At 39.6% G+C, this 19300-nt stretch overlaps 2 protein-coding genes across 5 annotated transcripts in view; one reads left to right on the top strand and one right to left on the bottom strand.

The window, feature by feature from the left end:
- Window positions 1-3054, top strand: part of phka2 (phosphorylase kinase, alpha 2 (liver)) — a 14742-nt gene extending 11688 nt beyond the window's left edge. The window contains exons 29-33 of one of the 3 annotated variants that reach the window (XM_005943282.2): window positions 127-150; window positions 602-655; window positions 1480-1713; window positions 1790-1990; window positions 2071-3054. In XM_005943282.2, coding sequence (XP_005943344.1) covers window positions 127-150; window positions 602-655; window positions 1480-1713; window positions 1790-1990; window positions 2071-2244 — 687 coding nt within the window. In that variant the 3' untranslated portion in view covers window positions 2245-3054. The remainder of the gene's footprint in view (window positions 1-126; window positions 151-601; window positions 656-1479; window positions 1714-1789; window positions 1991-2070) is intronic. The other 2 variants (XM_005943284.2, XM_005943283.2) reach the window with 2 other exon arrangements.
- Window positions 3055-8374: 5320 nt separating this feature from the next.
- Window positions 8375-19300, bottom strand: part of ppef1 (protein phosphatase, EF-hand calcium binding domain 1) — a 14708-nt gene continuing 3782 nt past the window's right edge. For both annotated transcript variants that reach the window (XM_005943286.3, XM_005943288.2), the window contains 16 exons: window positions 17586-17713; window positions 17443-17503; window positions 15936-16099; window positions 15731-15845; window positions 15234-15280; window positions 14743-14909; window positions 14597-14633; window positions 14327-14476; window positions 12303-12454; window positions 11945-12185; window positions 11655-11840; window positions 10487-10629; window positions 10221-10327; window positions 9952-10115; window positions 9473-9557; window positions 8375-9381 (listed from right to left, as the gene is read on the bottom strand). In XM_005943286.3, the coding sequence (XP_005943348.1) occupies window positions 9152-9381; window positions 9473-9557; window positions 9952-10115; window positions 10221-10327; window positions 10487-10629; window positions 11655-11840; window positions 11945-12185; window positions 12303-12454; window positions 14327-14476; window positions 14597-14633; window positions 14743-14909; window positions 15234-15280; window positions 15731-15845; window positions 15936-16099; window positions 17443-17503; window positions 17586-17713 (2177 nt within the window). In that variant the 3' untranslated portion in view covers window positions 8375-9151. The remainder of the gene's footprint in view (window positions 9382-9472; window positions 9558-9951; window positions 10116-10220; window positions 10328-10486; window positions 10630-11654; window positions 11841-11944; window positions 12186-12302; window positions 12455-14326; window positions 14477-14596; window positions 14634-14742; window positions 14910-15233; window positions 15281-15730; window positions 15846-15935; window positions 16100-17442; window positions 17504-17585; window positions 17714-19300) is intronic.

The raw sequence follows: 19300 nt of genomic DNA on the forward strand, positions 1-19300 counted from the left end.
TCTATCTATCTATCTATCTATCTATCTATCTATCTATCTATCTATCTATCTATCTATCTATCTATCTATCTATCTATCTATCTATCTATCTGTGAATATAATGACACTGTTCTTCTCTTTTTGCAGCTGGATGACTCTCGCCCTACAAGTGTGGGTTGGCTTTAATAATATCTAGCATGTGACTTTTTCTGACCTTGGTCTAAATGACTAAATCAGTCTAAATCCATAGCTGGAGTGACTCTCATCCCATGACAGTAGGAGAACAAGACTTGGACTTCAGATAACTTTTCTGCAGTTTGATGAACCAGTCCAGACCTTCATTAAGCTGTTTTCCCCCCACCCCCATAACCCATCTTGTTATAGCATTTGGTCATGGATTGGCATGGTTTGTTTGTTAAAGGATTTCTGTTGTGATCAGCCCTGTCCAGCTATCGTTTTGCTTACAGCAGTCTTTCTCGTGTGCTGATTTTCGCAGCTCTGTTGTCATTTTTACCCATGCCCTTGCTCTGTGTGGCTCCAGCGCCATCATATTTGCAGTGCGACAGCCGTGTGAACCATCTCAAACTGTTCTCTGTCATCTGTCATCCATATCCATGTGTAGATCTTCAGTGGCGGTTTTTCCTTGAGTAGCAATGTCACATCTCCTCGCTCTACGGTAAACCATTTCACCTCGCCTGCTTCATGTCACCTTATTTGTTTTAAGGTTGCAATAGGAAGTATGTGTAGACCAAGCAAACTCCATTCGGATTTCATAGTTTATGTAGATATCTTACAGTTTACTCGTGGCTTTACTTATTTAAGGATGAGGATGCTGTTATTTTGTAATCTATTATTATTAACAACGGTTTTAATGAGAAAGCAAGCGCTCACAAATGTACCCAACTAACAAGTATAGTGTGTTAGAGCTCAATTGATAACTTTCATCTATTTCTAAATGATGAAACAGTACATATCAAGACAAGATTCCAATTCTTTGCATTATGTTAAAAACAACGTTAACATAACGTTTTTATTTGATCTCATATCAGCACGGGCTCTACTGTGGCCGAAGCCTGGGGTAGCTTGTGATCATAAATCTCTGGGTCTGGGAGACGTCTGCATTTATAATAGCTTGGCAAAAATAACCCTGGGTGTGTTTATCATAATGAAGCAATGTGGCAGCTGTTGCAACATTATACAGTGTCATTTCTGGTTGGAAGATAATTAGTAAAGGCACAAGCTATATCAGGCTGTTACTACGGCTACAACACTAGTTAGTAAGCTCTTTAGAGTATTTATCATTAACACCAATAATATAATAATAGCAGCCTTGTCCTTCAGCATATATACTAAAGTGCTTTTTTGCCAAGTTTGATGGAGTGTCAGTATGCATGGATAACTGCATGAAAGGTGGAAAAGCTATCATTTTGTGGTCTGGTGAGCTAAAAAAAAAAGTGCTCCAATATTTCAACCTTCTTTACATGTTTTGGCTCGCCACAGCGGTGCAGTAGCCCTTCCACTCCCAGTGGAATGCTGTCCCCAGTGAGCACTTGTCCAGGAGACGGCCAGCTGCACTGGGAGGAGAGGCAAGGCCAGTGGCTGAGGAGACGCAGGCTGGATGGTGCCATCAACAGAGTACCTATGGGTTTCTACCAAAAGGTGTGGAAGATCCTGCAGAAGTGCCACGGTCTGTCCATCGACGGATACGTGTTACCCTCTTCTACCACAAGAGAGGTAGATACTCGCAGACCTGCTGCAGATTTGGACTTCCTGCATATGTGTGTGTTTAAATTCTGTGTTTTCTGTTTAGATGACAGCAGGAGAGATTAAGTTTGCAGTGCAGGTTGAATCTGTGCTGAACCACGTCCCTCAGCCAGAGTACCGGCAGCTGCTAGTGGAGACGGTGATGGTTGTGGGCCTGATAGCGGACGTAGACGTGGACAACATCGGCGGCATCATCCACGTGGATCGCGTCTTGCATTTGGCCAATGACCTTTTCCTCAGTGACCAGGTACTAACAGAGAAAGGTTTTTGGTCTGTTGCAAGTATTCGTTCACTGGGCTTCACTCTGCGTTACCTCTTCATCTTTAGAAATCCCACGGCGCCAGTGAGTATTTCCTTGAGAAGGACCCAGCAACCGGAATCTGCAATTTTTTCTACGACAGCGCTCCTAGTGGTAGCTATGGCACCATGACCTATCTCTCCAAAGCAGCAGTCACTTACGTCCAGGACTTCCTGCCAAGTTCCAGCTGCCTGATGCAGTGAATGGGCAGACTGGTGTGTTTTACTAACAGACTCTATAAACACCCGAAGAGGCATGTTTCGTAAAACTAACTTCCCGTTATCACCTCATACTGTTCATGCGGTGCTTGTAAGTATACTCTTTAATAAGCTGTGTAGCGCTCATATAACTGATCTAACATCGTAGCCTTAGCTGCCAGTGCAGACCTCTGTATTTCAGTTTATTTCGTCTTTGTGAGTCTAGACCGTAAACCTATTTATTTTGTGAATGTGCTGCTCAGACGTATGTTTATGACACTTACAATCTTACTCTGTTGTCTGTCTTGTAATTTATCGTATGTTACAGTTCTATTCAGGCTCAGCATCTACCAGAGGAATGTCAATCATATGTGCACTACTTATTCCTCATAAATCAATTTCTGCTGTTATTCTCTATTTTTTACTTAGTAACATCGTAATTTATTGTTCTGCTGTAATTAATGAGATAATTCCCCAGATATGTGGGAAAAACGAGTCAAATTTACAACTTGTGCCACAGATTAGCTTTTCACTCACACATGACCACGTTCATAACAACACATGTATTTATTTTTAAGTGTGATAGTTTCCATGTTCTTTATTATTTTGTTTTCATTGCAGCCAATTATGTTTTAGTACTAACAATACTCTGTTTGGGAACAGTTTTTTTTAAATCTGTGTTGTGTGTATAAAGATAAAAATCAGTCTATTTCTGCAAATCTCCAGGGTTATGCTACTGATATGTCTGGTCAACTTTACCTCAACATATACTAAAGGTTTGTTCATTTAGTGTGAAATAAAGAAAGAAAAAAAAGCTTTCATGTGTCTTTTTTAATATGCACATCCATTTTCCTGTTTCACAGAAAGGACTGCAATGTAGTAATTAATTTACAGCAAAAGTAAGTTAACGACTACCCAACAGGTGGAAGTTGGCCAGGTGTTTTCCTTGGCATAGACTAGCAGTGGGTGTCTAGTCTGTTTTCCCAGCTGCTGAAATGATAGGCCTCTTTTTGCTGACATTTTTATCTGCAATAGTAGCGCAGTAGAGTAACCACATGTGCAGTTAATGATGGCTCAGTGTCACTATTAGGGTGTCAGTTCTGTATAACAGAAGAACTGATATAACTAAAAAAAAACTACATTAAAGATTAAGGGAGACTTATTGTGCTAATTTCCAACTCTATAAAAATCCTCATGGACTACTAGATCATGATTACATGATTCACGTTTGACAGTAATTCTTTGTACTGAACTCTGGTGCAACCCGTGCACATTCACTCTCTATAACAAGCTTCTATATCACCCTCCAAGTCAACTTCCTTTTGAGCAACTTCTCTTAGCAAACAGGTTTGAACAGCGCCTCGAGGCAACTGTTGTTGTGATTTGGCGTTATATAAATAAAATTGAATTGAACAGCAGGGGAGTGTAGCTGCTGATGCATTTTGGCATCATAAAGATCTAAGACTCAAAGTGTGCATGTCCAGAACCATATCCATTTTCCAAAACAGTCCCATCTTTTATTAGAGACTTACAAAATTGTCCTAGTCATATGCAGGCCCGATTTGAATATAAGACATAAGTCAGACCATCTCAGACCTACTAAGTTTGTTATTTTGCAGCTTTTAACCTTTTACTGGGAACTTGAAATGCTTGCACACGGCAAATTTCACAACCCTAGAGAGTTACTGGAGGATATTACAAGACTGTTACCTTTTATCTTTCCTAAAAAAAAAAAAGGTCATTGTTAAGATGCAAATCAAGTAACTGTTTACGATTCCTTGCCAGATAAAGCGTTAATTGAAAATATAAATATTGTATTACAAATTGCTATATTCATATAGCTATTTTCTTAAAGTTGCAAAGTGCTTCATAACTGAAATTTTGTAAAGCATTAAAAAAACAAGAAAAAGTTAAAAACATTTGTTAAAAAAAAAAAAAATCTATTTGATTCAAATAAAAAATAAAATAAAAAATAAAAACGTTACCAGGATGTTGTTGTTCAGACAGGGGCTAAAATCCTGAGATGTGATAAAAACAAAACAAAAAACAAAACAAAAAAACAAACAAACATTGGGATTTGAATAACATTTGTGCAAAATGTTAACTCACTGCAGCTCGTGGACATTTCTGACTGTTTGCAAAAACTCACGAGCAAAAAAACAAATCCACCTATACCCAACCTCATACCGGTGTAATGACATAATTTCCCCGAAAGATGGCAGCATAACAGTGCTACTGTGATGTAAAGGTTTTCGCTAACTGCTACCAGAGACTTGTCTGATAAGCACCGGTCTGATAAGCACACTACAAATCCCATGTCACTGGTATCTGAAAAGATCTATGGCCTGTGTCCCTGTTCTTCTTCACCAACATTAGCTTTTTTGTGTGTTGTTTGCTTCTAAAATGCAGTTGAACGCTGCTCTGTCGACACAGTTGTGCTGCTTTCAAATACTGTGTGTAAAATCTGTCAAATTACCGTGGTGCGTTCAAGCGCTCTCCTTTTACCATATAATTGCTTCAAATTTAAGCAAGTATGATAATAATAATAATTCATTATAATTATAATTATGATGATAAAAATACACACTCCTTATTTTTTCTATAATTATAGTTGTTGGAATTGATATTTCTTATATCGTCATTTGTGCTAAAATATATAGATATATAATCATTGCCTTTATGTGTCCTAATATGGCTATCATTATGAAGAAAAGGCCGGACAGTCAGAGGATTTATTTTCAACCATCTAACATTTCCTTTATCTGTGTCTGTGCTGACAAAATGTGCTTTCTTTATTTAGAGTGCAGCTTAGTGCAGAGACGAGCTATGTTACATTTGGAATGGACCATGTTCTGTTTCTTGAGGTGCAAGACTTCACACCTTTAAATGTTCATTTGAGATATGACCTATTGCAAGTCCCTGTTTTTATGTTTAGCAAGACGCTTACGTCTGCTTTTCTGCATACCTCATACACACAGTTTAAGTTCATTGAAAGGTCATATGTGTATGTATGGAATCAGTCAAAGTTGGCTAAGGACAGGTGAAGGCCTGGGCTGACTTCCCTCGCGAGCCACAAAGACAACAGAGCTCTGTCTTGACTTGTTTTGTCGTGCAGTTATTGAGTGTCTCGTTTTCCAGCGGGGTTTGTGTCTAGATAAACCCAACAATAGTTATTTAGACCAACTAGTAAATGAAGAGAAAATGTGTGTATACAACTGATGCAAAGCAGTTTCTAGCGTACTCTCCATCTCTGGACTCTGGTGGAGACAAGAATACATTTAACTAAACATCTTATAGTTTTGGACAAATAATTTAGGGACCTCCCACTGGACACTTATATTTTACAATTTAAGAAATAATAATAAAAAAATCATCAAATCATACTGATTACTTAACAGCGCTCATATAACTTTTACATAGTATTATAGTGTGCCAAGGTGACATTTAACGAATACATAACCAATGTTCCCTCTAATTTTTTATGTGTCTGAGCGAACACACAAACTCCCTGAGCGATCCCGTGGACCACTGTGAGCGACAGCAGATGCGTGCACTGTGGTCACGCCAGCATCGAATCCATCCAAGTTACATGGTTTATTAAAATAATCAAATTACAGCATTTACATTTATGTTAGACTACTTTTAATTACCGGTAACTGCTTTATCTCACTTACAATGAAAATTTAAAAACATCTTGTTCATGACCTGTGTAGTATGTTAACACTATTAGAAGTAAAAATAACTTGAACTCCAACTTTGAAAACACAACTTTTTTTTATTATTATTATTTGCTCTGACTTGTATTATGAGTCTGTGGTCTGGGAGAGAGTCCTGTAACTCTCTGTCTGCAAAATACAGTATGTAATGACCAATGCTGGGCAATTAATTATATAGTTACTTCTTCAAAAAAGTAACTCAGTTTTGCAAACAACAAAGTTTTTTGCAGCTGTTTACCTAAAAATGCAGCCAAGGCGTTTTTTTAAATAAACATTTCAAACTATTTACAGAACAATCAGCTGTTCTGCATCAAATCTGATGCCACACAAATCATTTGTGCCACTCCAAAAAATAATTTCTGTCCACTATGAGATAAAGGAGAACAACACCCTGATACCTGCAGGCCTGACAGCAGGAGATGTATCACTGCTGTAACACCTGTAACATTCAGCAGTCGCCTCATTGTTCTGACACACACAACAAAACTATTGACTACACTACACACTAACTACACAAGATTTGCGCTAAACATCGCAAATCTCTCACATCTCAAAACACCGCCGTCACTCCTAAAACTTCCCCCTCCCTAAACAACTAAATGCCATGTTGCCATATCATTTTTTGATTGGTTGACATGGTACATTTTTAGACCAATACGACAGGGTTGGGGATGTTTTGCTCACATAAGAGGAGTGCTTTCGAGCGTTTCCCGTATAAAACGCCGTTTTTACTGTTTCTTCCCACAGTAAATATAAACAATGATAGTATTCAGGAAGAAAACCAAACATTGCATATAATTTTATCATAACTCTGGTTTTACGTGGCCTATCAACACAACTGGTATAAAGTCCACACTTTTTCCGTCAGTTGTTCCGTCTGTCCTGCTCACATCTCCAATGGTTGTACACGTTGTCATTAACGTGGCTTCACTCCACATCAGCCACGCCGCTTTGCTAGCTAAAACACCGGTGTCGGCACATAAGGACGCTGTCATAGCCTGTCAACGACGTTGATTAGCTGCGTATATACGAATGTGAATCGCATCATTGGCTGGACGGGAGCAGCCAGTCACTTACTGACTAACACTGCAAAGTTTTAATCTTAATTTCAATTCTGGTTAGATTTTTTTGTGTGCGCAACACAGTTTTTCTGTGCGCAGAGACCGTGCCAGTAGTGCGCAATTGCGCACGCGCGCAGCTTAGAGGGAACATTGAACATAACCATTAGAAAAAAAACCACACTAACAAAGCTGAAAGACAAATTGTTTAAAAATGTTCGTATCATAAATTTATAAGGTTGCTTTGGAGGAGCCCAGCCAAAAGTAGTCTGTTAATCAAACAAATAAGGACATTGTAGCAAGTAAAACAACTGTTTTTTTTTCTTACTCTAACAATATTGAAAACTGTCAGTCTTGAAAGTGAACAATGAGACCTGCTAATTTATTACAAGTGGACACTATTAAATCTGTCTTAATTTAAATTTGGGGTGTGGTACTAGCTCCTTTCAGCATTTCATTTTGTGACATAGCCAGGAGCCGGTGTCATTCCAGTGAGCATGAGTGAATAATTTAAACATGTAGGCAGTAACAATGTTCCAATCCCTCATAGAGACACAAACTACTCGCCCATCAGAGCTTCATGTTTTGTCCCAAATCCTTCCGGTATACTCAACATGCTCTCTTTTCAACTTTTTAGTTTTCTTGCTAAATATAATCTAAAGTGCTGCTGCACTGGTAAACCTTAAGACACTCGCAGGAAAACATTTTAAAGGTGACGTCAACAAGTTCACATCCATTTTCTATAAGTGACAGGGAGCAAGGTCAGGAATTGGAAGTAATATATTTCTGTGCATTCCCGCCCACAGCCAAAACTCTCCAGTAAAGGTGCTTGTAATCTGTCCACTTTAATGCAGTAACACAAGTACCACAGTCAAGACATCTCGGTTCCTTTTATCTCCTGGTCCCTGGAGTATTATCAATCCAGTCAAATGTGTATTATTAATAGATCAGTGGAGATTTGAAATCTCTGAGGCCTGCTCTAGAGTGACCATCAAGACTTTCTAATTAGTGTTGTGTGTTCCTGAAAAATTTAGTATTGATACCACACCACATAAAAACAGCCAATAATGCCAATAACAAGATCTTTAACTTATAAGAGAACCTTGTGTGGGGGAAGAACAGTGTGTTGTGATTCATGAGATGAATGATCATCATCAATTTGCAAATTCTGAAAACATTTTAGTGGGTTTTACTTTCAACAATAATTATTTAATATAACAAAACACATCTTTCAGCTTCTTGTGTATTTTGTTTTTGTTCTTTGGAGACCTGGAATGTAAATGTGCCTCTCTCCAAAGCACTTAGGTACTTTAGAGAAATTTTAAATTGATGTAACAATCAACACAGAAAGGTTCAGACATTTTTCCACAGTGCATTCAGTGGGCTTATTTTACTTTGAAAATCCCAGGGACTTCTTCCTCTTTCTAAATGTATTTCTTGAGCACAGGGATTAAAGTTCAACAGCTGAACTTTCTATCAGCTATGAGCCAAACAGAGTTGAACATACACTCTGTCTTAGACACCTGTCCACACTCACACACACACAAATATTATTTTTATTTTGTTAAGTAAAAAAAAAAAAAGAAGCATCTTTTACACCAATACTTGTAAACCTACATTCAGTCAACTTTATTAGGTACAGCTGTACAATCGTTTTCAATCACAGCATATTTTTCAATTTAATTTCTGTGGAAGAAAATGAATAAAAGTAAATCAAACAGTGCCTGAAGTACACAACGCCTCCAGACCTTCTTCTGATTTTGTAGCTGATTTTTTTAATCAGCTCACTGTAAAGGTTTTTAACTCTATTGTGATGTTCTTTGAAATATTCATTTTACTACAGCCAGCAGTTGTTAAGACGTTTTTTTTTCTCCACAGTCAGCCCCTCTAAAAAGCTGGTGGTGCAATAAAAGACATAATAAAATTAGGGATATATCACTTTATTTAAATCAGCCTTAGATATCGGCATTCCCAGAGCCATACCCCTAACCCTAACCCACACACCACAATTGAGAAATCTGCTAATGAATCATGACCTAATCACTTCCAGTGGTATTGTCTTCAAGTATTCTGAGATGTATATGCTGTCCTTTGTTATATCCTACAGTATCCTACATTGGTACTTCCACAGTTTAGTATTCAGCCTGTCCTCTTCTCTCCATCCATCTTTTCATGCAGTTGCTGATCTTTGCTGTCCAGTTTGTGTACCACTCTAAATGCCTCTAGGAACTCAGTGAAGTCTATACTGCCATCCTTATTAAAGTCAATACTCCGGGCCAGGTCATCAATGGCACTGTCGTCGATGGCAACTCCCAAGTGAGCACTAAAAAGACGCCAAGTTTGACGAAACTCCTCAATGGAAATCAGACCTACAGGTTAAAACAAACATCACTCACGTACAAGTCAGTTTTGGCTTATTTGAAACATTATCTTGAAAAAGATTTTTTGCTTTTTATTTACCTGAATGATCTTTGTCTATGATGTTGAATATTATCTCAATGTCTGTCCTGTATCTGAACAGAGTTTCAGCCAAATTTGGAGTGACCTGAAAGATAAAAAACAGGAGTCCTTCCAGCTGTGTTTAACAGCAGCAGCGCTGGGAATATGTACTGCGAAGCTAGAAGTAACTGTACCACTAGGGGCAAAATCCCTCCTCGCAGATACAAGTTCGACATTGTAGACAAAAGAACAGGATCAGGAGTAAAATAGACTCGTTTTAAAAGTGCAAATGAGAAAGAACTGCTATGTAAAAAAAAATGCTGTGAAGAGCCTTTCGATAATCTGGATGTTTGTATAATAAGACAAAGGGATGTTTATATTAAGCGTATAACTTCAGATGAAAACAGTGACCTTTAAGGGTTTTCCTTCATCTCCTTTTCCCTTTAAGGTCATTTCTCGAGCGAATGTACGTGTTTCTTTTGTACCCCTTTGTTTCTGACCTGCGGCAGAGGAATGCCTGGTCCCATATCCTCGAAGCAGGACTGATACTCCAGGCTGCCGTCTGGTGCCAGACGGGCTAAGTGTGGACGAAGCGTCCTCCACGGCAGGTCCAGTCTCAGTACAGACTCCAGAACTAGAGCCCACTCGCAGACCGACACACGACCTGAAGCAAGGCGTGTGCAAATGTAAAAACTCCATGTCAGCCTGGGAATCAAACCTGAATATTAAAACATGACATTTATAAGAAAATGGAGTGAGAAGAGAGCACCTGTGTTATTCTGGTCGTACTGCTGGAAGCCGGCCATCAGCTCGGAGCGGTGAGCGAACAGCTTCTCCTTTAAGGCTCTGAGAGCAGAGCCCTCAGCGGCTCGCACTCTGCAGACACAAACGTTAACCTAGACCAACCTTTCTTACACATTTAATAGAATTATAAAATTATGCACAAGATTTTGTCATGATTAGTTTCAGTGCTACTACTCTGAGCATTGCTTCATCGCCCCCACAGTACACAGACACACCAGACACCCGTGTTACCTCTGTGTCAGAGTAAGTTTGCGAGTAGTCCGGCTGACTTGGTACTGGTAGAAGCGGGGCACCAGCTCTCGTCCCAGTTTGACATAGGCTCCTCGGTTGCTTCCCTCCTCGTAATAATTGGACGCAGAGAAGATGGTGATCACCTACAATATGGAAATAGACTCAACAAGGCAAAACCTTTAGACAGTGAACAACATTTTTTAGAATTTTTCAGAATTTCTTTTTTAATTTATTGGAATTTCAATGTACTTTATTTGAAATTATAATGTAATTATATTTACCTACAAATACCTAAAGGTAGGCACACTAGAATAAGAGGTAACAAGTCAGTGCTTCAGAGGAAATTACTATACTGTAAGCAAATGTAAGTACTGTTAAATTTATCTGAAAAACAAACAATATTTCCTCATCTTACATTGTAAATATGTTGTATTTTTCATGGTGTTGGCGGTATTATGAAGTGGATTAATCTCGTCTTGTTACATCTTTACTCAGTATTCATAATGTTGATGCTCATGATGAATGCTTTATTATTCAACTGTCCTTTTACTTTTCCAATATAAATGAAATGACTGTTCCGCCTTAACGACTTACAAGGAAAACTCTCAGGCCTATGTGACCTTATGATGGAGCCAGAGTTAAGCCACTCCATAACACGGCTGGTTCCCCTAAATTGTACAATGTAAGATGGGAAAATATTGTTTGTTTTTCAGCAAAATTAAAGAAATGATGCAGTACAACATTACTTTAGAAGTACTTAAAATAACATACAGTGTAATTTATATCTCCTTTCCTGTACTATATCTAGAATTTAGGCACTACTAAAATTACTTATGCACTACTTAAATGTAATTACATTGTAATTATTGCTTTAATATAAAATACCTTATGTTATACAAAGTTTAAAGTTCCTCATGCGCTATTTAAAATTACTTAGACATTCATTATAATTATTTAAAGAGTACTTATATTTGCTTAGAGTATAATTATTTCTTTAATTTGTGTAAAAATATTACTTATTATCCTCTGACCCGAGGGTACCTACACTTAACTGTAATTGTAATTACAGTGAAATTCCATTTAATTACAGGGGAATTAAGCCCTTAGTCTTGGCCGTATTTTAAAGTGTTAGTGACACATTTAAATGAAATGATTGCACCTTGTGTACCTTTCCACTGTGACAGAACTCGTATCCTTCTTGTTTGCACTCATGTGAGCGGATGAGCAGCTGGAGTCCGTGTTGGAGCAGTAGTCTCTGGGTGACGTCAGGGCCAAAGTAGCAGCCTCCACCTCTAAAGGTGTTGGGACTGCAGCCATCTTGGATTTTAGGGTCACTCCACAATATATCCACTATCTGCTCCAGAGTAAAGCAGATAAAAGTGTTGACCAAGACAAAGAAGGAGCTCATCAAATGAGCGGATTATTAAACAGTGTTAATGTGTTCTCTGCTCCTCTCACCTGCTTCCATTCCTGCTCATGCTGCGAAGGTGACGGGAGGGGAACGGAGGACAGGGAGTCCAGGAAAGGCACTTGGAGGACGTTAACAGAGTAAGGCATGCAAGGAGAAGATGGAAAAGCATGCGGGGAGAGGCAGGATGGGGTTTGAGGAGAGCAGAGTGAAGAGGATGACGAGGAAGACGAGGAGGAGGAAGAGGTGGAGGCGGCGCTGTCTTGTCTGCTGAGCCTGCATCGCTTCTTCCTAGAGAAAAACCAAACGGCGGTAGAAAAGAGGCCCTGTAGCTGTTAACAGGAGCTAACTGCACACGGACCTTACTACATAAAAACACATGTAAGTGTCTGTGGGCTGCGGTCACACCTCGTGTTGGGTGTCCTTTGGTTCTTGTTTTGACTGCGACTGCTGCTGGGACGAGAGCTGTCTGTGGATCTCGTTCTTTTGGTCTGTCTGCAGGACTGACTGATGTCCAGGTGCTCCAAACTGCACCTGGGAAATCTCAGGGCTGATTTCACCTACAAGAGGAAGGAATGGGAGGTAGCAGTGAGGTGGAAACATCGTGCTGACAAACAGCAAAACGTGAAGACAGAAAAGTAACATAAAAAAAGGGTGAAAAAAAAAGGTATATACACATCTTTAGTGCAGTGCTTAGCAAGTACTAAAGGAGTATTTTAATGTAAAAAATAAACAAATAAATCAATAAAATCCACCTTAATGATAACTTTCATACATATTAAAGCATTCTCTGAAATACCTGTGATGACCATTCATGCTCTGTGCTTTCTGCATTTTAAGAGAATAAATGCAATAATTTATTCAAATACAATTTTATTTTTGTGTCATTTTCTTTCAAAACCAAGAGTCCATCATTCAAAAAAAAATAAATAATAACAATAATAAAACAATAAAATAGCATAGGTACAGGACAGAGTGTTGAAGGTTGCCATATTAGAAGCATTTAAACATCTTTTAGCATTTGTCTGAGACACGCCAGAAGAAAAGCTCTGTGAAACTGAAACTTAGTGAACGTCACCTGAGCATCAAACAGTGAAGCAAAGTCAAACTACTCTGTATGGGTCCTGCAAAATAAGGTGAACCCTCACAATTTGTTTCTCTTAATCCCTGTGCATGAATTTCCTACTTTTGTAACCCTTCTGCTGGAAACCTGGCCTCCGGTTTGCTGCTTCATTATTCAGCTAATCCTACCGTGAAACACTGCAATGTCACAGAAACCTTCAAAATTTGTCAGGCTAAATATTTTGTTTTTTTATCAAGCAGGAGTCCATTAATCGGACTTGGAGTAGCAATCTTGAATGCAGATTGATACCATAATAAAAGCCCACAAACTGGGGTTAAAGTGGGCTGGAAGTGTCTGGAAAGGCATTGAGGCACTTTAGATTAATGAGCAATTAAATGTGTCTGCTTACACCATCAACACAACCTGTTTTACCTCTCATCTCTGTGATGTGTTCAAGGTGCAGATGTGAATAAAGTTTGTTCATGATGGCCTAATTCAGAATCTAATCAGCGCTATAGAGGAGGAGTGAGCATAAACAGAGTAATCATGCAGGGAATTTCAAATGCAACTTTTCAAACAGTTTAACAAACACACAAACAGGTGAACTTCACAATGATGCTGTATGTTGGACTGCAAAGCACACTTTGCTTTTGTTTTCAGTGTTTGGTTTCATCAAGGACACCAAGCATCAAGGAAATCAGCCAACCAGCTCACAAACATCTGCTTAGATCTGAATGAATTCAGTTGGCTAAATCCACAAGGGGCAGTGAATATTGGAACAGCAGCAGAGGCCAGCTGATTATAGGTAGCATACAAATAAAATTTAACTAGAGCTTATGTGACTGATATCTAACATACATATCACACACATAATCACACTACTCAGGGTTTAGCATCTTGCTTAAGGATGCTTTGGCACACAGACCGGAGGAGTCCGGGATCGATCCGCTACCTTTCCAGTGTGTAAAAGTCCCATTTCACCACCTGAGCCACAGCCACCCCTACTGAGAAGTAGGGAAAGTGATGCCTTTCCCCACACCGCACTCCGAAACCCAACCTTAGGGTCTCCCCACCTGCCAAATCCCATTTTAACCCCTATTCACACAGTAGCAGACCTAGAAAGAAGCTACTCTAATAACTTGTCAATAACTGAGCCTTGCAGCTGTTACCGAGAAGCTGCTGAACCAACTCTACAACATGTCTCGATATGCGTCTCAGGAATCTGACTCCTGTTGCCGGATAAAACTACAAACCACTTTTTTCCACGCTGCACACAGCTACATTGTTGTGTGGTGGGTATGAGTGTGTCAGCATGTAAAAAGTTGTTTTTTCTGACCCCTGGTGGCCAAAGCTGATTGTTTCCGCTGACCTTGTGTCTCTCTATGGAGCTCAGGAAGTCTAAGTCAGTCTGGTCTGAAATCCCTCCGTGAACGATCAGAATCTTTCCGTCTATAACTGTTGCGATGGGCAGGAGGCTGAAAACATCCTGAAACAGCTGAAGGATCTCACGGCCATGAGTCTGCAAACAGGCGAGAACAGTAATTTAAAATAACAATCAGCTGTGACAGTCACCAAGCTGCAAAGTGCTTACCGAGTTGTGGACATAAAATCAGACTGACGGCATGTATTTGGACTTTACCTTGTACTTCTGCATGACTTCCTTTGTGAACCCGTATCTGAAAAAAGAAAACCACAAACCTTTAAACCCTGATACTCTATTCTCCTGGTGTTCGTGGCAAACCTAGACAGGTAAATATTTTTCACTTCACCCTTTTCTAAACTTGCCTGAGGTTCATTATGTGGTCTTCATGGTTTCCTCGGTTCAGGTGCATGTAGTCTGGGTAAAGCAAAAGGAAGGCAAACAGCAGGATAACCACTTCAACTGACTTTTTTCCACGGTCCACAAAGTCCCCATTAAACACGTACAGTGTCTCTGCAGAGGGAAGGCCATTCTGAGAAAAACCAAAACATGAAAACAGTCAGACCTTCAGCTTTTACTTATTTAACCATCTGAGGTTTGTTGTCATAGAAAACCCCCCTGCAATGACCCTACAGTCTAAAAAATGACTGATGCGTGTCAGTTAGTTGTTCTTTGCTCTCTGACGGGCAGAAGAATTTATTAAAAAATAAAAATTACATATAGTGACTGCTTAGGATTTAACTGCAGAGGGTTCAGTCTTTTATTTATAAAAAAAATCTACATGAAATCTGATATTGCTATGAGGTAGATGATGCACGAATGATGCCTAAGAAAGCTGTTGTACGGGCAGCCTTACCTTATAAAATATAAGTAGTAAGTCATCAAGTCGCCCGTGCAGATCACCTGTACCAAAAGAAAAAAGTCCCTGCAATCAAGAAACTGAAGTCCTGTTGCTTTATGGGTTTACAGAAGCGGACTAAAACTCCCTAATCATAAGGATTGCTCCACCTCAGCCTTATGAGTGTGTGTTTTTTCATTTTTGTTACTCAAGTATTCTTGAGTTTAATGACATGCAAAGGTAGGAGGAGGAAAGCTGTGCAAGAGGAGTCAAGTGGCTGATCAGTGTGCAAATAAGTAGGACTTACCTTTCTTGGGAAGCTGCCAGTAAGATACAATCAACTGTTTTTAAACAACCACAAGGCACCATCTCTCATTTAAAAACTACAGAGATCATTTATTTGGTCTGTGCAGTGTAGCATATGCTACAATGAGATTAAAATATATATTTTTTAATTTTTTTTTATGGTCCTGAAAATTTTGAACCTTAAATTAACAAGAGACACTGAGACCCACCACATATAGTGATCTCTTTGTAGTAGGATGTCGACAAGTGGACTATGTTTGGCATCTGTTTGAGAAGCTTTTTGGTCTCATACAGCAGCTGGAGAACATATCTGGCATGGAGAGTCTGTGTGGAAAAAAGCAGTGAGCACTCCAAATCTAAACCACCAGACAATCAGATGTTTAAGAGACAAAGTGAAAGGCTCATATTTGGTACCTGCTGATCCTTAAACGCACTCAGGAGCGCATTTGTATCAGCGACGGAGAGAGGAAATGATAGTCTAGGTCCGGTGTAGGACTCTGGAACATGGATCAGGTTGTAGCAGGTTTCTCTGTCTAACCATGGGTCCACCACTGGATCCAGCAGCTGGGAGATCAAGTCTGAAACGCAATTTATCTTATCTTTGTCAAGAAAAAAAATGAGTAAATGGTATATATCTTGTACCTTTTCCTCTATCCTCACCTTTACATCCTTTAAATCCAAAACAGGAATGCACAATATTTGGTTATATGAAAAAATTATATAACAGCTTAAAAAACCTCAGCTATCAATCCTGGTAAATCCACTGTTGTTAATGCCAGCTCACGAGAGATGATGGCTTAGCTGATGCCCTTCTAAGCACCCCAGTGCAAACTGTTTTCTAGGTGGCGCTTTTTAACCCGCTTTAACACGACTATAGGTGCAGCACATCTGCAAGCTGCTTTGCAACCCACCCACCACACAGCTCTTCTTTTCCTGACTTAATCAATGATAAGCTTATCATCAACAATTTCTATTTTGTCTGTACTGGGAGTGTATTGTTGCTTTCCCCCCCTCTCTCTTGTAGTCTTAAACTACAAAAATCTCATATACAGGTGCTATACTATACTAAATATTCTTCTCATATTTGAGACCTCACTGAAGTTTCAAATATAAGAACAAATCCCAACAGCCTTTAAATTATGCAAACAAGCAGTGCTGGGACAGATGTCTACCCAGAGGCCCATGTCCTTCTCCTATTGTGTTATTTCCTCTATAGTGTCCCTGACAAACAAATATAAAAACACAGATCCTGTACGTAGTAAACAGAGACAGCAGAGTCTGGCCTCTTTGCATCCCTTATGTAGACTTAACGTAAAACCCATGAAGAGGATGTTCAGGAGATGATGAGCAAAAAAAGGGTTTCCCTGAGGATTAGCTTGTCAATGAAACATTATGCTTTTGAGCTGGAAGAGCGGGTCAATACACACTTAAGCCACAGCTGTTTCAGTGCACCACACCGACACATTGGCCTCCACATTCACAGTAGTTGCTAAGCAACGGGGTATACGCAATGGGTTTCCTCGTCTAGATCAAAATATCTAAAGTACAGTGGCATAACAAACAAAATGGTGTTAATTTAAACAATAGGGGTGTTGGAAAAGTTAAAAAGAACAATCATTAAACACCAACTGATAAGAAAACGAATTTTTCTTAAAATTAGGCACATTTATTTAGCTGCTACAGTGTGATAAGTTTGTCGTTTCTGCATACATTAAAACCCAGTGAGATCCTGTCTACATAGCAGGACTAGGAAATTATATTTTATTTCAAAAGGAAGCAAACATTACTTCAGCAGTTCCAAATATTATAGGCAAAAATCTAAGTTTTAGACATGCAAAATAATAATAATAATGATAATAATGATAATAATAATAATAATACACCCTTTTACGCTGTAGATATGAGAATTCTCTCCCCTAACCTGGCCCATTCCCATTCAGCTGAGTGAAGTTGTCCAGCATGAAAGTGAAGAAACTAGAGAGCTGAAAAACCAAAAAGAAACGCATGTTTAAGCTTTATGATACTTCTGAAATTTGCAAAATAGATGCCTGTAGTGAGAGACACCTGCAGCTGGTCTTGTTCCCCGGCGTATTCAATAGACTGAAAAATGTTCCAAGTGTACCTGCGTCTCATCTCAAGACGGGCCATGTAGCGCCGGTACCATCGCTGGATCAAAACAGCTGCCTTCATAGCTGCAACAAAATGTTGTATTTTTTATTTACAGGCTAAGCATGTGAGAAAATACCAGCCACTCTATTAGGTACACCTGTTCAACTGCTCATTAACACAAATATCTAATCAACCAATCAAATAGCAGCAACTTAGTGCATTTAGGTCAAGATGACCTGATGAAGTCAAACTGAGCATCAGAATAGAGAAGAAAGGTGATGTAAGTAACATGGTATGGTTGTTGGTGACAGACGGGCTGGTTTGAGTATTTAAGAAACTGCTGATCTCTGGGTGATGCCAGAAATCAGAGGACAATGGCCAGACTGCTTTGAGCTGATAGGATGGCAACAGTAACTCAAATAACCACTGGTTACAATCGAAGTATGGAGAAGAGCGTCTCTGAAATAGACAGGCTACAGGTGGCATTCCTGTCAGTTAGGAACAGGAAACTGAGGCTACAATTCAAGGATCACAAAAATTGTATGATAGCAACATGCTACATGCTGAAACATTCAAATTGTAGGGCTAAAATCTGTACCCTTGTGATGGCTGCTTCCAGGAAGACAGCGCACCATACCACAATGCTCAAATCCCAGCTCCCTTGGGATGTGGTGGAACAGAAATGTCACATCATGGATGTGTAGCAGATGAATTTGCAGGTACTGTGTGATGCTATCATCTCAGTATGGATCAAATCTCTGAGCAATGTTTCCAGCACCTTGTTAAATCTATGGCATGAAGAACTAAGGCAGTTCTGAGGACAAAAGGCGTACCTAATAAAGTGCCCGGTGAGTGTATGTAGTAGCAAACAAAGATGAAAACAGATGAAAATGAAAACGTCTTTTTTAGCTGTCTCCATCTCACCCCATCCCATCGTCCTCCGTCACACCAACCCTCTGGATGTCCTCCTTCACTACATACATGACCCTTCTGTGGTCTTCCTCTTTCCTACTGCCTGGCAACTCCATACTCATATCCACCATCCCTCCTATGAACATGTCTGAACTATCTCATCCTCACCTCTAACCTTGTCTCTACTCAACCTGAGCTGTCCCTCTGATGTACTCATTTCTAATCTTGTCACTCTTAATAAAAATTCTAGCATCTTCAACTTTGCCATGTCCAGTTCCACCTCCTGTCATTTTGTCAGCACCACCGTCTCCAAACCATACATCATAGCAGGCCACAAATCACTCCTGACATTGTGCGCTGTCCATTGCGTTGCATGGCTGAACCCAAATGTTTAAACTTGTGCGTCTTTACTACCTCTACTCCTTGCAGCTTCACTGTTACACCTTTCTTCCTCTCATTCACACACGTATCGTCTTGCTTCTACCTACTTCCCCTCCTCTTCTCTCCAGTGCATACCTCCATTGCTCCAGGCTCCACCTGCTCCCTCCTCTCATTACAGATCATAATGTCAGTGAACATCATAGTGTATGCAGACTCCTGCCTGAGCTTCATCTCTCAGCAATTCCATCACCGCTTCAAACAAAAAGGGGCTCAGAGCTGACCGTGATATACAGTGGGGCAAAAAAGTATTTAGTCAGCCACCGATTGTGCAAGTTCCCCCACCTAAAATGATGACAGAGGTCAGTAATTTGCACCAG

This window comes from Haplochromis burtoni, unplaced genomic scaffold (assembly GCF_018398535.1).
Source record: "Haplochromis burtoni strain Fernald_Lab_line unplaced genomic scaffold, NCSU_Asbu1 Contig_262, whole genome shotgun sequence".
In the NCBI taxonomy this organism is placed as follows: domain Eukaryota; kingdom Metazoa; phylum Chordata; class Actinopteri; order Cichliformes; family Cichlidae; genus Haplochromis; species Haplochromis burtoni.